The sequence below is a fragment of the Oryctolagus cuniculus genome, chromosome 5 (genome assembly GCF_964237555.1).
Source record: "Oryctolagus cuniculus chromosome 5, mOryCun1.1, whole genome shotgun sequence".
Lineage (NCBI taxonomy): Eukaryota > Metazoa > Chordata > Mammalia > Lagomorpha > Leporidae > Oryctolagus > Oryctolagus cuniculus.
Genome location: NC_091436.1, coordinates 140,370,943 through 140,385,960, shown reverse-complemented (window position 1 = coordinate 140,385,960; position 15,018 = coordinate 140,370,943). Strand labels below are relative to the sequence as shown.

The 15,018-nt window shown below is 52.8% G+C and overlaps 1 protein-coding gene across 3 annotated transcripts in view; it reads right to left on the bottom strand.

The window, feature by feature from the left end:
• Positions 1 to 620: 620 nt before the first annotated feature.
• The window catches only part of TRIM31 (tripartite motif containing 31), a 39,538-nt gene continuing 25,140 nt past the window's right edge, over positions 621 to 15,018 (bottom strand). The window contains exons 2-11 of one of the 3 annotated variants that reach the window (XM_070074831.1): positions 14,193 to 14,688; positions 13,171 to 13,266; positions 11,543 to 11,773; positions 8,614 to 8,636; positions 8,003 to 8,118; positions 4,989 to 5,063; positions 4,024 to 4,089; positions 3,438 to 3,644; positions 2,653 to 2,709; positions 621 to 2,512 (exon numbers count right to left, since the gene is read on the bottom strand). In XM_070074831.1, coding sequence (XP_069930932.1) covers positions 1,977 to 2,512; positions 2,653 to 2,709; positions 3,438 to 3,644; positions 4,024 to 4,089; positions 4,989 to 5,063; positions 8,003 to 8,118; positions 8,614 to 8,636; positions 11,543 to 11,773; positions 13,171 to 13,266; positions 14,193 to 14,627 — 1,842 coding nt within the window. In that variant the 5' untranslated portion in view covers positions 14,628 to 14,688 and the 3' untranslated portion in view covers positions 621 to 1,976. Of the gene's footprint in view, positions 2,513 to 2,652; positions 2,710 to 3,437; positions 3,645 to 4,023; positions 4,090 to 4,988; positions 5,064 to 8,002; positions 8,119 to 8,613; positions 8,637 to 11,542; positions 11,774 to 13,170; positions 13,267 to 14,192; positions 14,870 to 15,018 lie in introns of those variants that run through there. The other 2 variants (XM_017344817.3, XM_070074832.1) reach the window with 2 other exon arrangements.

The window sequence follows — 15,018 nt, the reverse complement described above, 5'->3', positions numbered from 1 at the left end:
TTCAGAGTAGTAATACTAATATTACCAACATAACTGACAAGTTTAAGGTTTATTTGTGATTCTTTTTCTAAGATTTATTTTATTTATTTGAAAGGCAGAAGTTCCAGAGAGAGAGAGAGAGAGAGAGAGAGATCTTCCATCCACTGGTTCATTCCCCAAATGGCTGAAATGCAAAGCCAGGAGCCAGGAGCTTCTTCCAGGTCTCCTACATGGGTGCAGGGGCATAAACACTTGGGCCATCTTCCACTGCTTTCCCAGGTGCATTAGCAGGGAGCTGGAGAGGGAGGGAGGGGAGGAGGGAGAGAGAGATCTTCCATCCACTGATTCACTTTCCAAATGCCTGCAACAGCTGGGGAAAAACCAGGAGCCCAGAACACAAGCCAGGTCTGTCATGTGGGTGGGTGGCAGGGACCCAAGTACTTGAGCCATTATCAGCTGTTACCTCCCAGGGTGCACCATTAGAAGAGAGCTGGACTCAGTAGTGGAATCAGGACTCAAACCCAGGCACTCTGACACAGCATGCAGGCACCTGAGCTGTTGACACAACTGCTGCACCAGGCACTTGCCACAAATGACGGTCCGCTCTGCTGTGTAAGCTACCAACACCATACACAGCTAGGTCAGTTTGTCTCATTTTAATCTTATTTTGCTTTATAATGATGGAAAATATTTACATGGTATCAAAGTCAAATGCACAGAACAAGTCAAATGCTCAGAAGAGACTAACTTCCATGCCTCCCATCTGGCTTTCCCTCCCCCTGTAGGCAACACTTTATTTAGTTTTGGTTTGTTCCCCTACCTAAAAAATAACCATAAGCAGACAAATGCATGTATCTATATTCCCCCTTAGGTAGCATGTAGTATGCTATGTGTACTGACCCCACCTTGCTTCTCTCACGTAATAGATCTTAGTGGTCATTCTACAGTAATATACAGGTAGTCCTCATTTGCCAACTGGATGGAAGACACAAGGACAGTCTAGCTGAGTAGCTCAGAGACAGAAGTCCAGTATCCTAGTTTTCAGGTATCAGGAAAGGATGATGTCCAGCTGGGCCAACGCCAAGTTCAGGCCCATGAGAGCTTCAGGAGCTTGGTGGTAGAGGAGGAAAGGGCTGTTTGTCCGTGGTCAGTTGTCCAGTCTCCTGCACCTGTGTCAACCAGAATGCAACTGGCGGGTTTCTCATCACAGTTTTTCCAACCATCACCTGTTGATGGACATTTTAATCATTTCCAGTCTTGTCCTATTACAAACAATGCTGTAAAAAAAAAAAAAAAGCTGCATGCATGGTTTATCTCCAGGCACACTGGGGATATGTGTAGCTGAACATGTCCCAGACTTGGCTGGAGGAATTGTTCTAGAGCCCCCAACACTGGGTCTGCTCACCCAACAAGCAGCAAGCCAGTTGCTAACACCAGGGTGGTGGAAGGCAGTAGTTGATTTTACCAGGTGCAGACCAAGGAACTGGGCAGCTGTTGCTCAGTTCCCAGAGAACTGAGGAGCTCCTGTGCCAGCCTGGGGTTGGCTCCCGGTGCTTCCTTGGATTGGTCGGCAGCAGGAGGCCAGCATGCTCTGGAAATGTGATAGCAAGGAGGGCTCCAGCCGGTCTGGGGTCTACAGGCTTCAGTGAAGATCCTGGAAAGCTCAGCGGCTAGCAATCAGGACTCAGCTACAGAGGCGAGCACTGGATCCTCTTGAGTCTTGCAATCCTGAGCTCTATAGGCCGGCCCGAGCCCCGTTTCGCTCCCTTCGCTTAGGACTTGGAATCGGCTCGGTGAAGAGAGGACTGCAGGCTGAGGGAGCGTGTACTGGGGACGAGAGACTAGGTTTCGGAGCCCGGGGCCGGGAGCACATCTAAAGTCGGATCAGAGACGTCAGGGCTGGAATTTCTGAACGCCTGGCTTCAACCCTACTGCACACCCCGGACTGAGGCGGTGGCGCGGAGAAGCCGGAGGCGAAGGAAGGCAAAGCAACGACTCTAGGGATTCAGGATGACCTGGGTGCCGGGAAACAGAAGCCTGAAGAAGGGGAAGATCTTCCCCGGGAAGGAGGCGTGGAACGTGTAGAGGTGGGTGTTGGTGGCGGCGTCGTAGAAGGCGACCGTCCCGAGCTCGACGTCCACGCGGACACGCACTTTCCTGGGACGCAGCGGGAGATCCTTCCGGGTGTCTTGCCCGGTGAGCGCCTGGCACTCGGAGTCGGTGATGCGCAGCGCCCAGAAGCCGCTCTCGGGCTCCACCGTCAGGAAGCCCCGCCGCGCCACCTGCTCCCAAGCCACGCCCACGACGCAGGCCCCGCCCCGAGGCCCCCTTAGCTCCGCCTCCCAGGCGTGGCGGCCGCAGGAGAAGCCGGGCGAGCCGAGCACGCACCGGAACGGGTAGAAACTCTCCGGCCCCGCGGCGTCCTCTGAACTGTCTGCAGGAGCGAGGTCCAGTGTCACCGTTTTGAGATCCTGGGAGAGGACGAGGTCGGGATGGGCCGAGGCAGCGTCGAAGGTCACGGGGGCTGTGGGAGCTGGAGGAGAAAGAGGCTCAGCCCCGGGTCAAGTCGTCCAGTCTCCCGCCTCCGCGCTCCCCCGGGATACAGTTGGAGGGAAACTTTGTGTTGCCAATCACCTCTCAAGTCCCCAGGGAAGTCCTAGGCTTCGCTCTCACCTCCTTGGAGTAAATCCCTGTAGTTCTGTGGGTGCCGTGGTGGTAATGGCGGGATCGCTGCAACACCCAGAAATAAAATCGCCTCTTTGTGGTTTCCCGTGGTCCCTGGTTCGGGGCTAGTATGCTAGACATCGAGGGTCAGATCGCCTGAGCACAGGTAACTTCCCCCCTTAAACACAGGTCAGGTGGGGACTGGCCCCTGGAAGCAGGAGCGTTCAGACACAGCTCCCCCCAACACACGCATAGACACTTTTACTAGAATGTGGATGTTGAGTCACGGTTTACACGGTCGGAAGGGTCCCCAGCCATGCTCCACAAAGGCCTGAGCAGTGGTGGTCCCAATCTCTGCTAAGGAGTTAGCGGCGGGGGCTCATTCCCTCTCCCGAGCTGTTTTCCTAATCTCACACCCTTTCCTGTAATGTTGATTGACCCGATGTGCGTGGCTGGGAGCGAAGGAGGGTGTGGGAATGCGGGCAAGAGTGACAGCTGTCGGGTAGGCGGGGACGGGTCGGAGGTGAGCCAGGCAGGACCTCCTGCCGGGCTGCGGTTTTTGAAAAAGCTGGGGCAGAGGCGAGGGGAGCCGCGGCCCCAGAGCTGTAGCGACTACGAGTGTCCACTAGAGGACACCACAGGCAAGGCGACCAGCAGACGGCCCGCGTGGAACAGTTCGCGGTTGGCTCCACAACGCGGCGGCCACCGCCACCACCCCGCTCTCCGTGCTCCTTCGCTGCCCCCCTCCACCCGACTCCGCTCAACCTGGGACCCCTTCGCCTTCCGCCACTCACTCAGCGCCTCCCGGAGCTCTGCAGTGCGCGTGGCGGCGCGGGAGCTCTCCACATTCGCGGCGCTGGTGCGGTTTCCAGGAGCCCTGGCGAGGGAGGCTCTGCTGCGGGGCAGTAGCAGTTCTATCCCGGAGACTGTGCCAATGAAGGAGGCCCGAAAGCGGGAGTGGAGTAGCGGTGGGGGCTGGGGACTTGCTGGGTTTCCGTTGCCTTGGAGGGAGAAGCAAAGGAGAAAAGCCAGATAGATCCCCGGCAGCAAGGTGAAACTTGGGCAGCTCACTCCCGGGTGGTGCAATTTGGGCAGCGGCGGAGGGAGCCTGCTCCCACCCCCGCACCCCATATCCGCCCAGGCCATCTCCCGCACCTGAAGTCTTCGAGGCCCGCAGATGCCACAGCCTCCCCTTCCTCACCAACCGTCTCCCTCCGACTGCCCGAGCCCAGATTTCTGTGCCTTCCCTAGTCGCATCCACGTTCAGTCAGCCGTGGCGAGGGTGGACGACACGCGCTGGGCAGCTCCTCGGCAGACTGGGGTCCACCCTGGCCCGCGGTGCCGCCCCGCCAGCCACCGCAGGGAGTTTCTGTTGCCTACCTGGGGAGGATGGCTCAGGCGTGGAGGTGTTGTCTGGGTTAGGATTGTGTTTCTCAAACAGGCACCCTAGAAGTTGTGGAGAGAAAGCTGACTCGATACTCAGAGGCTGCACCACCACCACCACCACCACCATCAGTAAGGGCAGCCACCAGTGGGCTTCCCCAAGCAGAAGTGTGGAAACCTTTGGGTTGGTCTCAGGGTCAGCAGTTGCGGGGTTCGCTGCTGGCCTGTGCCACTGGGGCCTGGCGGTGGTAAACCCTGAGCTGGCACAGGCCATGGAGCTCGCAGTCATGGTCTCCATGCCAGTAGAGAGGGGCACAGGGGAACAGTACAATCCCTAGACCCTGCTGGCTGGTTTTCAGTGGTTGTGTCCCTGGAGTTGGAGAAGAGGGCTCTAATCCTATCTCTTTCTGTTCCTGGCCACCTGACCCAGAAAGCCCCTCTCAGTTCCCAGGAGCTGCAGGGTGCTCACTGTACACTCAGGCAGGGATGCCCACCTTGGGGCACAGGTGTGGGGTTCTTGGCACACGGTGGGGCTGCACAAGACAGGCCTTCAGTGTTGTGGGCAGGCAGCAGAGCCATCTCTGTCCAGTGTAGCTCCATCCCCCAGTTGTCCTGATGCCCCCTTGGGACTTTGTCCAGGAACATGGTGCAGGCCCAGCTGGGGCAGCTAGTACTGCAGAGATGGAACTACCTCCACCTCCTCTTTGTCCATTGGATATCCTCCCTGGCTCTGAGTAGGGAAGAAATCAGTCTCTAATCTCTGATTACTTTTGAATATTTTGGTTGTAGGATTTGTTACTGTTCTGTGAATGACCCGGGTTTAAAAGAAGACATTCACATAGTTCTCATCTTCCGGGTGGGTGGCAGAAGGAGTCCCCGCGTAACCACAGAAGGAATTCTTTGCCCTGTGAATGTCTCACTTTCCCCCAAATGGCAGGAAGTCAGTCTCCTCTGCTACTCACAGCTCTTGGTGTGGCTTTCATTCATGCCTTTGAGGAATTTGCTTTTATCTTTCTTCCTGTCAGCCTGGAGGGTGTCTGAGGGTAGAGAACAGGAGGAATGAGGGACCGGAGACCAGAGCAAGGAACCCCCAGGCCGCACGGCAAGGCCCTGACTGGAATCACCTGGCGGAGCAAGCTGCATTTTTTTTGTAGTGTATGTGAAGCACTGAGCGAAGCCGCTCTGCTTCCCCAGGGTCCTGTGCACATCTAATGTGACCTGCGGATTCAAGCTGCTCTTTCGGGAGGACTTTGAAAAGATGGAATTAAAAGGTAAATTTGCAGTGCTTTAGATGCTGCTGGGACACCTGATGCCCATGGCTCTGCTTCCAATTCCGGCCTCCTGCTCATGGGCATCCTGGGAGGCAGTGGTGATGGCTACCTGCTTGGGTCCCTGACACCCACACGAGTGACCTGGATGAAGCTCCTGCTCCTGGATTAGGCCTGGCTCAGCCCTGGACATTGCAGCCATCTGGGGAGTGAACCAGCAGATGGAAGATCTCTTTCTCACTCTCTGTCTCTCCCTCTCTCTGTAACTCTAACTTTCAAGTACATAAATAAATCTTTAAGAAATTTTTTTTTCCAGTGGTTACAATAAAAAACCAAGAAGAGAGGTTGACACTCTGGTGCAGCAAGTTAACTGGCCCTTTGCAATGCTGGCATCCCGTATGGGCACCAGTTTGTGTCCTGGCTGTTCCACTTCCAATCCAGCTCCCTGTTAATGAGCCTGAGAAGGTAGCAGTAGATAACCCAAGTGTCTGGGCCCCTGCCATCCATGTGGGAGGCCCAAAAGAGTTCCTGGCTTGTGGCTTCAGCCTGGCCCAGCCAGAACAGTCACATGGGGAGTGAACCAGCATATGGGATATCTCTCCCCCCCCTTTCTCTCTCTCTCTCTTTCTCTCTCCCCCTCATCCTCTCTGATGCTCTGCCTTCCAAATAAACCTTTTAAAAAAAAAAAAAAGGAAGAAACTTTTTTTGATTATATATGAATTTGATTTGATTATATATGAATTTTAATTATATATTTACTTAACTCTGTTTTCTAAAGACTGTCATTTTAGCATGCAGAGTGAGCAATTATTGCTGTACTACATTCTGTTTTCATGCTCAGCCTTGCGGGGTGAGTATTGCTCACTGGCAGGGCCTTTGTGTTGGGAGGAGTCACATTTCCAGTGACCCAGGCACACGTGGAGCCACTGAACTGGGCAGCGGGGATTGAGCCCCTTCCTTATGACCTGACAGCATGGAAAAAGCGCCTTGAGGCCTTACCCTTTAGCTTCAGGAGGAGGCCTGCCATGGGACTACCATACAGGAAGAGGGTATAATATGAGGGCTGCCACAACCCTAAGGTCTGGATGGGAATCCCATCTTCCTGCCCCTGAGAGGAGAAGGGAGACAGAGACCCTGGAGTTGGAAGCTTACAGCCCCTTCCCTCCCTGTGCAGATACAGGGGGCCTTGTGGCTGTGCACCCCTTCCAAAAATAGGGCCGGGGACAAGGGACTCCTCCATGCAGTCAGGACACACTGGCCCCTTCCTGGCGTGGATTTGGGGTTGGGTACTGGACTTCAGAGCTTCAGGGCCTTCCTCCAGGCCACTGTACACCCCTCATGCAGGGCCCTGCAGCTCCAGAACAGAGAAAAGACCTGGGGTTGCAGGGAGAAGGTGGGAAGCTCCCCTGAGAGCCACAGCTCAGCTGTGGGCAGCACCCCACGGAGACTCCTGGCACTCTTGTCAAGGGGTCTGCAAACCCAGAGCCAGAGACAAGGAAGCCTTGTCAGGGAGTACTGGGCCCACAAACCCTGCAGGCAGTATGGTTCCCACCACCTCACCTCCATCCCTGGGTGCTGGGCTACCAGACCCTGCCACTCCCCCTGCAAGAGACCATGACCCTCAGAACAGGGATCTAAGTAGCCTGGGCCAATGGGACAAGTAGATACCCCACCATCCCTCCATTCCCTGGGCCTTGATGGGGCCAGTGGGGGCTGGGGGATGTGTGTGTGTGTGTGTGTGTGTGTATTGTGTGAGAGAGAAGCAAGAACAGACCATGCCTATCTCTTCCTCTCTCAAATGTTGCCTGTGATGAAAAGGAAGGGGACCCCTTGGTTGAAGCTTTAAACAGGAACCAAGGTGTTTTAGATGTGAGATGACTATAAACTTGCTGGGTCAGTTGCCATTGTACCCAGTGGGGTGGGAATGCTAACACACAGAAAGCAAAGCTCAGACAAATGTAAGAACAAAACCAAGACACGGTTCCCTATCTGGTCTGCCCAGTGGAGACTCCTGGTTGAATGTGGAGGGGGGTGGGTTCTGAATTTGCTCTCGTCTCCTTTCCATTCGGTGCCTGAGAGGTCCTGGCAGGGGAGGCTCTTGTGCTGTTTCTAGGAAGAAGACTCCATTCAGCCATCTTTACTCTCAGCTTAGGCAAGCACTGCCTTTGAGGGGAAGGGCATCCTTACAGACACCAACCCTTCTTCCTAGATGCAAACCCAGAGTTTTTCCTACATACGTGACTGAATATCCAAACCCCAAGTCACACACTTCTCTTCTGGCTGATTTCTGTTTTCCTGAAAGGATACAAGAGGATTTCACCCAAGCAGCGTTAACTGTGAACCCACTTTCTCCACCGCAGTCAGAGACAGCTGTATGCACCAGAGAAATAAAAGCCACTTGCCAGAGATCATGTAGTCGCTGCCTGGGGCCCTGGGAAGGCAGGATTCTGCCTCCTCTCTGGTCCACGGACCCTATACTTGGCCCGGGGGCCACATGGGGCCCAAGGCCAGGGCCCCTTTTGTGGCAAGCACAAGAGTCGGGGTAGGGTATAGACAAGGACCCTGATGACCAACACATGTGAGAAATGCCTGAAGGCAGTGCAGCAATGCTGGGAGGCCCTGGTGTTGGAACAGTGCCATGGTGGTCACTGGCAGGGAGAGAATCCCCCAGGTAGGAGAACAGAGGCCTCGCTCAGCCCATGCCTTACCTTTGAATCTCCTCAGGTTCTCAGTGATGAAGTCATGTCTTGACTTTGCTTCACTGAGTTTTTTCTCCAGGTCCAGAGGAATTGGGGGTAGGCTGAGAAACTGAAACTCTTCACTCCTAGGAGGACACGGTGGAGCTGTGTGCTGAGACCAGGGGAGGGGAGAAGGGGAAGGGGAGACCCTGACCCAGCCACGTGGGGAGGGACTCTTGGGGGTGGCGGTGGATGAGCAGGCCAGCACTAGAGATATGGGGCTGGAGCGAGAAGGTGCACAAGGGGACGTGGGAATGCAGATGAGAGAAGGAGAAAGAGAGAAGTAGAAAAGGAGAGGAGGCAGGGAGATGGGATGCGGGACCCCGGGGCATCCCACTGAGCAAAGGGCCAGCAGGAACCACCAGGAGGCTGTGCCAAAGCACCAGGACGCTGGAGAGAAGAGCTCCTCTCTTTAACAGCCAATTCATACACTCATGTGCTCAGCTCCCAACTCCCGCCCCTGCAGCCTAAATACCTGACTGCAGAGTTAGGTGTGTGGGTGTTTGTGAGCGAGGAATGTTGAGTATCTCTATATATGCTGAGTGCACATAGGGATGAATCTGGAGGCAAAATGCACTTACCTGTGCAAGATACTTTTGATGCCCTAGAAGAGAAATAGAAACAGCATGGCATCAGCACTTGGCTGGTTCACAGGTGTCAGGGAGGGTGCTGGGTGTGGGCAGAGCAGGTGGAGTGAGAGCGTCTCTAAGACTCACTCTCTCTCTGCTTTTCTCTTCCCACCCACAAGGAGGACTCCTCCAAGAAGCACCAATGTGGCACCAGGTGGAGAAGTGGTTGGCTGTCCAGAGAATGAAACTTTGCAAATGAATGTCTCAGATCCTGAACTGAGGGGAGCCCTGTTCCCTGGGGCAGGAGAAAGGTTGGAGTGGCTTTGCATGAACTTTTCTTGAAAGAAAGAAAAGGACACTTGAGCCAGCACCATAGGAGATGGGTTCAAGAGGGATCATCTCGACTTTTTTTTGTGCATCAGCTGGACCTGCGCTGACTGGCTACCGAATGCTTGAAACTAGTGCGCTAGGAATCAGACTTTTAATTAAACTGACTTTTCACTGATTCAAATTTAAAGGCCAAAGCAGCGTAAAACATTGTTTCCATTAAAAATAACTCTCTCAACTTAGTAGGACCACATTTTCCTTCAACAGCGGACAATTAAGCATCTGAGCTGAGAGGTGCTGACATGCAAACTCTACACTAGAGTTCAAACACTCAGTACAAAAGACACCCCTCCAGAATGTGAAATATCTCTTTATTACTTTAAAAATATTGATGATTTTGATTGATATATTAAGTTAAATATTTTATTGGAATTAATTTCACCTGTTTCTTTTTAATGGGGCTACTAGGAAAACGTTAAATTACAGAGTATGCTGTGTGTTGTGGCCCAGCAGATTAAGCGACCACCTGGGGTGCCTACATCTCAAATCAGACTGCCAGGTCAAGCCCCCACTACTGTGCTTCCAATCCAGCTTTCTGCCACTAGACCTGGAAGACAGCAGGTGATGGCGCAAGTACTTGAACCCCGGCCACCCACGTGGACCACCAGGACGGAGTCCCTGACTCGTGGCTTTGTCCTGGCCCAGCCCTGGCTATTCTGGGCATTTGGGAAGGGAACTGACAGATGCAAGACCTCTCTCCTCTCTCTCCCTCTCCCACCCTCTCTGTCACTTTGCCTTTCAAATAAATAAATCTTTTTTTTAAAGCTCCATGGAAAATAAAATTAAAATATAGTTTTATTTTATGGCAAAAAAATTTGAAGTCAGTTAATAGTGTTTTCATTATATGCTTTTTTTTTTTTTTTGACAGGCAGAGTGGACAGTGAGAGAGAGACAGAGAGAAAGGTCTTCCTTTTCCATTGGTTCACCCTCCAATGGCCGCTGCAGCCGGCGCGCTGTGGCCGGCGCACCACGCTGATCCGATGGCAGGAGCCAGGTGCTTCTCCTGGTCTCCCATGGGGTGCAGGGCCCAAGGACTTGGGCCATCCTCCACTGCACTCCCTGGCCACAGCAGAGAGCTGGACAGGAAGAGGAGCAACCAGGAATAGAACCCGGCACCCATATGGGATGCCGACACCACAGGCGGAGGATTAACCAAGTGAGTCACAGCGCCGGCCTCCATTAAATGCATTTTTAATGAACTTTTTGAGCACCTCTCATATTTCAACTTTTTGCACCCAAATTAATGTATCTTTTAATTCAGTTTTTCACAAATTTTTTTAAAATATAATTTTTATCTATTTGAAAAGGAGAGAGAGAGAAAGACCATTGCTGGTTTACTCCCAGAATGCTCACAACAGCCAGGGCTGAGCCAGGTAGAAGTCAGGTCTCCCACATGGATGGCAAAGACCCTATTACTTGCACCATCACCTGCCTCCTCCCAGGGTCCCCGGATACACATTAGCAGGAATCTGGGTGGGAAGTGGAAATAGAACTTCAACCAGGCACTGCCATAAGGGATATGGGTGCCCCAAGTGGCATCTTTTTTTTTTTTTTTTTTTTTTTTTTGGACAGGCAGAGTTAGACAGAGAGAGAGACAGAGAGAAAGGTCTTCCTTTTGCGTTGGTTCACCCCCAAAATGGCTGCTACATCCAGTGTGCTGAGGCCAGTGCGCTGCACTGTTCCGAAGCCAGGAGCCAGGTCCTTCCTCCTGGTCTCCCATGGGGGCGCAGGGCCCAAGCATTTGGGCCATCCTCCACTGCCTTCCCAGGGCACAGCAGAGAACTGGACTGGAATAGGAGCAACTGGGACAGAATCCGGACCCCACCTGGGACTAGAACCCGGGGTGCCGGCACCGCTGGCAGAGGATTAGCCTAGTGAGCTGTGGTGCCGGCCCAAGTGGCGTCATAACCAATGCATCAAATACTCGCCCTTTAGCATTTTGAAGTTTTCTTGCAGGTGGCTTGTAATTTTTTTTTTTTTTTTTTTGACAGGCAGAGTGGACAGTGAGAGAGAAAGACAGAGAGAAAGGTCTTTCTTTGCCGTTGGTTCACCCTCCAATGGCCACCGCGGCCAGCGTACCGTGCTGATCCGATGGCAGGAGCCAGGTACTTATCCTGGTCTCCCATGGGGTGCAGGGCCCAAGCACCTGGGCCATCCTCCACTGCACTCCCTGGCCACAGCAGAGAGCTGGCCTGGAAGAGGGGCAACTGGGACAGAATCCGGCACCCCGACCGGGACTAGAACCCAGTGTGCCGGCGCCGCAAGGTGGAGGATTAGCCTATTGAGCCGCGGCGCCGGCCGTAATGTGTTTCTAAATTACATGCATGGCTCACATTATATTTCTAAATTATACCATGTAGTAGCTCACATTATATTTCTAAATTACACGTGTGGCTCGCGCTGTGATTCTAAAGTATATGTATCAGCTTCACCTGTTTCTACTGGGCAGTGCTAGGCTAGAGCAGTCTCCGGCATCCTGGCAGGCACTGGGTGCTCTGGCCAGAGACTAGGGCCTGGCTCTGCCTGGCTGCGATTCTGTCCCCGAGGGACTCACCTTCAGCAGCTGTTGGGGTGGCATTCGTTGCTTGGCCTCCAGGCGGTCCGTGAGATTCCTGAGAGAGTTGAGTTGTGCCTGGGTGGCAGTGTTGTAGACCTTACCCTCCTTGGCTTCCTCCAGCCCCAGCCATGTGATCCGGGACAGGAGGAAGTCCTTCTCCTCCTTTAGGGCCTGCCCCAAATGCTCGAATTCAGCCAGGATCCTTTGCTTCTCTAAATCCACCTGGGCCTGGGGGTGAGGGACAGGGAGAGAGAGAGAAGAGGTGGCCTCAACCATCTTTCCAGCCCACCTTATTACATTTTTTTATTTGTTTAGACGGAGTATCAACATAGAACAGTGTGCTGTGGCAGACGTGAGAAGACATGAGGAGAAGAAACTTTTTTTTTTCTTAAAAAATTAGTTTATTTGAAAGGCAGAGTGACAGAGAGGGCGAGGACGAGGGCGAGGGCGAGGGCGAGGGAGAGGGAGAGGGAGAGATCTTCCATCTGCTGGTTTACTCTCAAATGCCCACAATAGCCTGGGCTGAGCCAGACTGGAGCCAGGAGCCAAGAACTTCATCCAAGTCTCCTACGTGGGTGACAGGGATCCAAGTACTTGAGTCACCTTCCACTGATTTCCCAGGTACATTAGCAGGGAGCTGGATCAGAAGTAGAGCAGTTGGCACTGGAATCAGTGCTCATACGAAATGCTGGCATCGAAGGTAATGGCTTAACCCTCTGAGCCACAATGCTGGTCCCAAGAACAAACTTTTAAAAGCACTTCCAGGGCCAGTGTTGTGGCACAGCAGGTTAACCGTTGCTTACAAGGAAGTTGACCCATATCAAAGTTTGTGTTCTGGCTGCTCTACTTCCTATACAGCTCCCTGCTAATGCACCTAGGAAGACAAGTGCTTGGGAAGACCCAAGCACTGGGGTCCCTGCCACCCATATGGAAGACCTGGATGGAGCTCAGGGTTACCGGCTTCTGCCTGGCCCAACTCCTCACTATTGTGGCCATTTGGGACGTGAACCAGCAAATGGAAGGTCTCTTCCTCTCCCTCTTGTAACTCTGCCTTTCAAATAAATAAATAAAACATCTTTAATTTTTAAATAAATTATGCTTTCCTTTGTGCTCAGTGTCATATTCAGTTATCATTTATGTCTTCATTTTTGCTTTCAAGAACCTGTGTAAAACTCATATTTCCAGAAGATTTTTCAGTTTCAATCTGCCTTCACATAGATTTTCCTCTGACACACCAAAAACAAAGCAAAAAACCATAGAAAGGGTGGTGTTACGACTTCTTCATTTCCCATCTGGGGAACCAACCTTCAGTTGGCTGTGGCCTGTGAGGGGGAGCTGGGCCTCATAGTGGTGGACGGCCAGTGAGGTGCAGGTCGGTAGGTGCAGGAGACAGAGGCAGACAGCCTGCTCTCCTAACAGAAGGTGCTGCCACCCATGCAGGTCAAGTGCTTAGTGCAGGAAGGCCGAGAACATGTCCTCAGCAGGCCACAGACTGTCCCTCCCGGCACAGCTGTCTCCTTGTTGCCGGGGCTGTCACTGAGGAGTCTGCTTGATAAAGGGTTCTAGAGGCTTGGCAGAGGAGTTGTTTCTGATTCTGAGGCCCACAGGGTGGAGCTGTTCCTTACCATGAAGAAGTCGATCTTCTCTTCACTTTGTGCCTTCCTGTGTGCTATTTCCTTCTCCTTCTGCCTCAAGAGCCTGACCCGAGACTGGATCTGCCCCTGTGGAGAGAGTGACCTTCAGCCCAAGGCGCTGCATGCATGCTCTTGGTCTCATAAAACCCTCCCTTCTCTCCAGAGAGCAGACTGGGGAGTTCTGGGGTAATTATTAATCCACCCTCCTTTCTCAAGCTGGGGGGTGGGGTGGGGGAGGAATGATGGGAACTGAGAAACTGGAACCCAAGGGACCTAAAAGAGCAGAGCAGGGGCCAGCTCTCTGGCTTGGTTGGCTGGATCTCCACCTGCGGCACAAGCATCCCATATGGGCACCAGTTGGTGTTCCGGCTGCTCTTTTTCCAATTCAGCTCTCTGCCTGTGGCCTGGGAAGGCAGCGGAGGATGGCCCAGGTGCTTGGGCCCCTGCACCCACATGGGAGACTTGGAGAAAGCTCCTGGCTCCTGGCTTCAGATTGGCTCAGCTCTGACCACTGCGGCCATCTGAGAAGTGAACCAGCGGATGGAAGACCTTTTTCTGTCTCTCCTTCTCTGTCTGTAACTCTGCCTCTCAAATAAATAAATGAGATTTTTTTTAAAAGAGCAGAGAGTTGTTATGACTTATTATGAGTAGTATTTGGGGTGCTCAAGGTTCTCAAAGCGCTCCCACAAACCTTCCCTCACACGTCCTACCAGCAGTTTGAAGAGCTATGCTTGATTTGAAAGCTGAGACCCAAAGGGATTCCTTGAAAGTCGCATAGTGAACTCACGAGTCTGGACTTGAGCCCACCTCTTCTGAATAAAAATTCTGTATCTTTTCCATTCTCCATTATTCCTTGATCTGCACAGACACCAATTCCCCAGACTCAGGACTTTGGGCTCAGTGGGCATTAAGCGTAATGTGCAGAGCCATGGAATGCAAATCCACAGGCAGGAGGCAGCAGTTTCCAGATCTCCACTGAACTCCTGTTCAGCAAGGGGGCTCCACATGCCTACCTGATAACTCTGGGCAGCTTCTTCTATCAAGCTGGTATTATGGGATTTGTGGTCCTTAGATCCACAGCACACCACACAGAGGAATTTTCCATCCAGCTCGCAGAAGTAATGCAGCTTCTCCCCATGCTTCGGACATCTCATCTCCTCCTCCTCCTCCTCGTCCTCTACCTCCGGCCGCATCTCAGAGAGATCTATAGCTTGGATTCTGTCCACCAGGTTCACCAGCAGCCAGTTGAGTGTGAATGCATTCTTCCTCACAGAACTGTTGCAGAGGGGGCATTTGAAGAAATCGCCTGAGGCTTCCGCCACCTGAGTGATGCACTGGAGGCAGAAATTGTGCCCGCAGTCAGTGGTGACAGGTTCCTGCAGAATCTCCAGGCAGATGGGGCAGATCACTTCCTGCTGCAGGTCCATGGGAGACTGTTGCCTGGCCATCACAGAGCAAGCAGACTAACCCAAGTTTGCAGGAAGCCTGGAGGTCTGCTGTGGACACTGGCTGTAGGAAGGGACAAGGAAACAGCAGGTGGACGTCAAAGATTCTGTCAATTAGCTAGAGGAGCAGGGAGGGAGGAAAAAATGATACAGAGGAGCAAGAATTTGGAGCATTCTAAAGAGAAGGAAAGGGAGAGACAATCCTGCCTGGCTACCTCTTGAGAATAAATGGACATTGTGAAAGTACATTTGCTGCCTATAAAGTGGAGTAAGCAGTCTTGAACTTTGGACTGATAAAGGCAGTTGACTGAGATCAAAGAACCAGGGCACCAAAGTCCACTGACAAAGGACTTCCCAGCAGCATCAGGTAGGAGTGGAGGGGCTGGATGGCATC